This window comes from Crocodylus siamensis, chromosome 13, assembly GCF_052110815.1.
Source record: "Crocodylus siamensis isolate JL-2025a chromosome 13, ASM5211081v1, whole genome shotgun sequence".
NCBI classification, from domain to species: Eukaryota; Metazoa; Chordata; order Crocodylia; family Crocodylidae; genus Crocodylus; species Crocodylus siamensis.
Genome location: NC_143407.1, coordinates 298,295 through 304,446, shown reverse-complemented (window position 1 = coordinate 304,446; position 6,152 = coordinate 298,295). Strand labels below are relative to the sequence as shown.

At 50.5% G+C, this 6,152-nt stretch overlaps 1 protein-coding gene across 4 annotated transcripts; it reads right to left on the bottom strand.

The window, feature by feature from the left end:
* Positions 1–33: 33 nt before the first annotated feature.
* Positions 34–6,027, bottom strand: SIKE1 (suppressor of IKBKE 1). 4 transcript variants are annotated; one of them, XM_090025422.1, is made up of 6 exons: positions 5,344–6,007; positions 4,913–5,083; positions 4,729–4,834; positions 3,872–4,014; positions 2,830–2,943; positions 34–2,141 (listed from the first exon to the last, which is right to left on the bottom strand). In XM_090025422.1, exons 1-6 carry the CDS (start codon positions 5,434–5,436, stop codon positions 2,022–2,024), a joined length of 747 nt encoding a protein of 248 aa, XP_089881548.1. In that variant the 5' UTR covers positions 5,437–6,007; the 3' UTR covers positions 34–2,021. The 4 variants fall into 4 exon arrangements, with proteins under 4 accessions (XP_089881548.1, XP_089881547.1, XP_089881549.1 ...); XM_090025421.1 differs by having other exon boundaries at positions 4,729–5,083; positions 5,344–6,027; XM_090025423.1 differs by having other exon boundaries at positions 4,729–5,083; positions 5,217–5,356.
* Positions 6,028–6,152: the final 125 nt, after the last annotated feature.

Below are 6,152 nucleotides of genomic sequence, written 5' to 3'. Positions count from 1 at the left end.
CGCTCCCATGGCAGTAACCAGCACCACGCCACGTACTGTAAACATTTATTTCGAGAAAAATAAGAGGCCGATATACATACTGCTCGGTAGTCCCGAGACACAAACAAACTGTTCCAAGGCTCGCCGGAGCTGGCAGGCGAAAGGAAAAGTCACAGCAGCGCATCACAGTTAAACTTATCGTACAATATCTTCTCCCATGGCTCATGCACAGGATACATCAGAATTGAGGTATGAGCACAGGTCCGTACTGCTGCAGAAACTCATCTGACTCTGAACATGGCACAGAAGGCATCTTTAAGGCATAAAGCTGCGACTGGTGCTAATGTGCAGCTGGCCCAGTTCCTGCTAGGCAGGGCCTGCTTGCGTGGCTCTGGGCAGTGGCAGTTTTTCTGCCAGTTCGACCTTCTGCAGCACACTCGGGCACTCGCATCCTGGCAGCCGTAACACGGCTACGTCAGAGGCTGAGTTGAGAAGATACGAGGCCAGTTCTCAGCACTTCCTGGGGGAAAAGTCCACTACAGGAACTGAAGCAACGTGTTTGAAGCATTTTATTTGGGACCTGGACTTCAGGGACTGCGAAGACAGGTGGGTTCTTCAACAGCCAGGCACCTCCCTCCTACCAAAAGTGAACGGGAGCCGAGCACCCAGCTGCCTTGAGCTCTTGTGAAAAGCTCAGGGCAGCTTTATGAGTTGCAGACAATACAGAAAGGGCAAAGATTCTACACTAATGTTTACTTTTAAAAAAAGCAGACTAGCAGAAGAACACAAAATGGCACCCTCTCCCCACCCTTTGCTTAGTGAGGATCTAAGCAATGACTGCTAGGCAACTGCTTCCACTTCTGAACTTCACCGCAGCTTGAGAGGCAAACTGCTGTGCAATCCAGCAAGTCCCCTGAACGTGGAATGCACTTACACAGACCTCCCAGAACACATTACCATAAAAGCAAAACGTGACAAGAAATGGCTCAGTTTCAATCCCTGCACTTAAAATACCAATCTGCCAGGCACGAGGGGAAAGAGAAGCATGTTGTTTGGTCTCAGAAAAAGAGTTCTGAAGAAAAACTTTCTTTGTTTTGTTCATTTATTTTTAACTTGGGATGGAAGAAAGGGGAGGTTTTTCACCCAGCATCTTCCTATTGAGATTTCCTTTTTCCTCTGTTAGATTAAGCTTCTCCAAAGATGTTCTGGGATGAGGCAAGTATTTATCGCGTAATTCAAAGACACGAGACCTAAATCCCTCCGTGACCATCAAAAATCTTGCTTCTGATGGAGGACTGAACAAATAGCTTGACATTCCTATGGAACTGCTAAACTTAATATTAATAATTCAGCTTTCAGTAACTTAGGAAAAGAACTTGGAAGCATGTATTTAAAAGTCTTTTGTGATTTAAAGTACCATTAGTCATTGGAACCTCTAGGTTGCAGATACCAGGCTCGTTACAACACAAGAAAGCTAGAAAGTATTACTAAACAATACTCTGTGCCAGTATCTGAACCTGCCTACAATAAGCAGCAGCCAGTCTTCCAGTCTGTATCCCAGTGACATTAACCCAGCCACACACTGCTTGGTGAGTTAGCCATTTAAAAAATTAAACATATATCCTGGTATGTAAAAGACAGCTTTTCAAACAATCAACTAAGTCATATCCATTTCACAAAATAATAACCACTCATAAAATAAAGCCACCTATGAACTGGGAGTTAATATAGATAAACTGCTATCTGCACAGGTAAAAGTTTTAACTGAAGCTGAGCTAGAAGCAGTCTTCATTAGGGGAGACAAGCGCAAAGGAGTATAGCTCACAGTTAAGCTGCCATCAATTGTTATTAAGACTGAGCAGCATTGGAAACCATTGCCATCAGAGGGAGATGTTTCAACAGCAGTGCTAAGAAAATAAATGTATACACTGTGGAAGACAGAGAAAAATGAGGATACCAGCAGACATGTGGAAGAACACCATGCAAAAGAAGATGAGCCTTCCTGTAGCGTTGGTTCCAGATACTTCAGTTTTTTTAAAAATTCAAGAGCGGAGACAGTTATTCTGGAGCTCTTGAGGTCCACTGTCAGGCAGCTCCGCTACCCTCACCGTGGGAGATTCTGTGCTGATGGATAACAGCTCACGCAGCTCTTTGTTTTCAAGCTGCAAAATCAATATTTGGGCTGAAACACAAATGAACTAACTCACAATTAAAAGGACAAGAATAGTTAAGAACAGCCCTGTTGTCTAACACATTTTAAACCTGACAGACTACTGATAGTATAATGTAGGGGACAACCCAGCACTGGGAGGAGAGGAGCAAAATAATCGAAGGTCTCTCTTTTATATCTGGATTATTTGCATCACAAAAGACTTGTGGGTGCTTGGGAGAGGGATGGGTACTGTGCTACTGCTTCCACTTTTAATCTTTTACTTTGGTGACAGAAGCGCACACTGTGGGGACCAAGGTTGGTCTCGCTCTCTCCTGCATTTGCTATTTCCGGAATGCAGAGAGCATTTCAATATCAGACTAGGGGTCCCTCTGCACAAAACAGAATTATGAAGTAAGCTCCAGGATATTGACTCCTATGGAAATACTGAACTATCAACAGGAATCAAACAATTTGATACTGATCAGAGTTCATATATATTCACTTACTACATACAAACTTGACAATACATGCCACTTTCAGATTTTTCCTTAATAAGGGGTTTCACCATATCCCTGCAGGAGCACCAGGGAGTCCCCTGAACCACTCAGGATCTCAAAACCTACATGACTTGCCGTTAAGTGAATGTGAGCAGGCAACAGGCCTGCTTACCGGAATTCCCAGCTATACAACGGTCTTACCTCCAACTGGGCTAGTTTTTCCTGAATCGTAAAGAACTGATCGTCATCCACTTGAACGGCTTTTCTCATCACTTCTCCCATCTCATAGATTCTGTCTATTTGACTCTCAATCTCCTGAAAACATATTCAAGCAACATAATACTACATTTAGTTGACAGTGTTTTTCTTCTTCCCTCTCCCAGTAGTTACGCTGCATCCTCTATTAAAGTGGCCTCCAAGATACCCTGTTCAATACGCCAAAGAGGACAGTTCAAAGTGTGACAAGCACACAGACATCACGATCCAGTTTAGCTGAACGCAGCTGCAGTGCAACCTGCACTGAGTCCGGCTACATTGAGGAACAATACGAGAATCTGATTTAGAATACAGCACAGGAGGCAGTTATTCTTCTGTATTCAATTATTGGTGAGGCCTCATCTGGAATATGCTGTTCAGTTTGAGATATCACACTTTAAAACAGAGAGATTCAGAAAAATTAGAGAGATTCCAGAGGAGGGCAATAAAACTTTGTTGTAAAACAACTCAAAGTAACAACTGTCTTAGATTCACTAGTTAAGTCGGTGCATGTGACGCAGACCAAAGCATGGCCTTTCAAGTAGTGGCACTGGCAGCTTTTGGGAATTCAAAATAGAGATTCCTTAACCAATTCAACAGCCTGATGACTTTAAATTAAGAACCCTTCGTTATCATTTAATAACTGCCGTGAGGCATTATATGGTTTACAATGCATACAAACAACCCTAATACAGGTCATGACATGGAAACTGTATGCACTGCTTTTTAAACTGTAGATGTTAAAATACTGATAAGAGTACGTGGATTTTTGTTGCTGTACATGTGGAAAGAGAAGGTTCTATATGGGGGCCACGGATGAAGGGATCAGTAGAGGTGCTCCTCAAAAAGGATAAAGAAGGAGTGTGCACATAAGGAACAATAGCACAGCATGGAGTCCCTGTGAGTTTTTTAAAGAGCAAGTTTTATTCCCAACCCTTCGTGGAAACAAGCGACACAAACTGCCTGCCACCTCCCTGCCCCATCTCACCACAGACTGAGCCTGGTGCACTTTCAAGACTGGTTCAGCATCCTCATCTTTTCTTCCCCTTGTTAATTGTAACATCTGCTTCCTGTACTTGCTCATGATCAGTTCCAAAGCATCTTGGTGTTCCTCCAAAGAGATCCACAATTCTGCAACATACAAAACAAATGTTACGAAGACATCATAACTGCTGCAGAAGGATTTCTTTTGCCAGGCACAGACTTAAGAAAGGCAAGTTCACAATTGATCTTCAGTGTTTCGCTTACTGATCACCAAGGTAATTTATAATAAGCAGTCTCAGTCTTCAAGCAACGCAATTTCCCTGAAACTAGAACCACACCTTTACCAGTACCTAGACACAGTGAAAGGCACGTGTTGCACTATGCTGCAACTTACTGCAATTTTTTGGCCTAGTGGCCCGGAAATGTCATTTATACAGCAAACAACTCATTTCATTTGACAGAACTGGATCGTTTTCACAGCAAATAGGCAAAGTTATTCCCGTTGCTGCTCAAATCACTCAAGTATGTCCAAAGCCACGTGCACCTACATTTCCTTCAAAATCGAGCTCCACCCAGAAGCTTTACTGGAGGAAATCTTTCTTCTGACAGCAGAGTGACAGCTAAGCAAGTTCCAGACTTTGACTGGCTTGTCCTGGCTGTTCTCTCAACTGCTTCACTTATGAACTGTGAGGAACTCCTGTGTAATTACGATTTGGGATGGAAGGCAGAGCCCCCGTCATCGGGCGGTGGTGGCAACCTGTGTGTACAGCCCCGCGCAAGGTGGGCAAGTGCTTAAACGTGTCAGCATCACGCCCCTTCCTAAAGGTTAGGTGCCAGGGCCAGGCGTGGCACACGACTCACCTCTGTTTTCCTGCTGCAGGTCCCGGATTTGGGTGTTCTCTTGGGAAAGCAGGAGGTGCGGCTTGAGCTTAGACGCATCTTTCACGTTGGCGGCCTCGTCGTGAGCCTGGCAAGATGGAGGGATGTGGTTACAGGCAGGTGGGGGCCCGGTGGCTCCTGCTCGCCTGCCACCACCCGCACCCACCTGCTTGGCTCCCGCCGCCCCTGCCTGCCTCATGGCGGCCACGCGCCTGTGCAGGGCGGCCGACTGGTCGATGAGCGACTCGGCCGCGCTGTCGTGGTCGCGGAGCCGGTCCAGCAGCGTCCGCGCGTCCGTCAAGATCTTCTCGATCGTGCAGCTCATCGCGAGGGCGACCTGCAGAGAGCGAGCACAGGTGTGAGCGCGCCGCTGGCCACTGGCCCCTGCCCTGCCCTTCCACCCCCGGGCACGGCCCCGCCCCGCCCCGCCTCCTGCGCCGCGCCTGGAAGCCGGCAGGGGGCAGACGCACGGAGCGGTAAGGCTCCCCCCGCGGCCCCGCCCTTCGGCCCCGCTCCCGGGGCAGCGTGGAGCAAAGGCCTAGCCCCGGGGAGAGGGCGGGGGGCCCGCGCTGCACGCCGGGAAGCCGCCGCACTCACAGCCCGGCTTGGCCGGACCCCGCAGCGGCCGCCGGCCCGGAGGCGGCGCATGCGCAGTCCAGGTGGCGCCGCCCGGCCGAGGGCGCTGCGCATGCGATCGAGGCCCGGCACCGTGGCGCGCAGGCGCAGTTGCGGCCCGACGGGAGCGGGCCCCGGGTTTCGGGCCCCGGGCCTGGGCCGCTGGGGAATGTGGGTGACGGGCGCTGGGGGCGCAGAAACTATGTCACGGCAGGGGGGTGGGGACGGAGTGTCGCCTCTGCCCTCCCCACGCCCCCGCCGTGTTTGCCGCGGCCGCGGCCTTGACCCGCTGTATCTGCGCTGTTTGCTCCCGAGCAGACATCCTGCCGGCCCGGCGCGCGTTACTCATTTGCTCTCGGCGGCCTTGGGATGGCTCTCCTCGGGGCAGCCCGCCCCGCTCGAGGCAGCGCGGACCCGTGGCTCGTTCGGCCCGGTTCGGACACTGGCGGCCGCGGGGCCGGTGCTCGCGGTCTCCGCTCGCAGCCCGGCGTTGGGATGCTTTGCCGTGTGGTGCGCAGAGCTGGAGACGACGGCTGTAGGGACCGAGTCGGGAGCCGCTGTCCGGCCGGGTCCAGGTCACCCCTGGGCGCGCGCGTCGCAGCTGACCTGGGGCAGCCCGGGCAGAGTCAGTCCTGCAAACCGTCCCGCCAGCTGGGCTGCGCGCGGCAGCTCTGCGGTGCACTCGAACGGTGCCCCGGGGTCTGCGTCTCGGTTCCCTGCTACGCACCGGCACTCTTAGGTCCCCTCCCACTGGTGAGCGTGAAGGAGCGTGCAGTTTTTGGGTGGTCTGT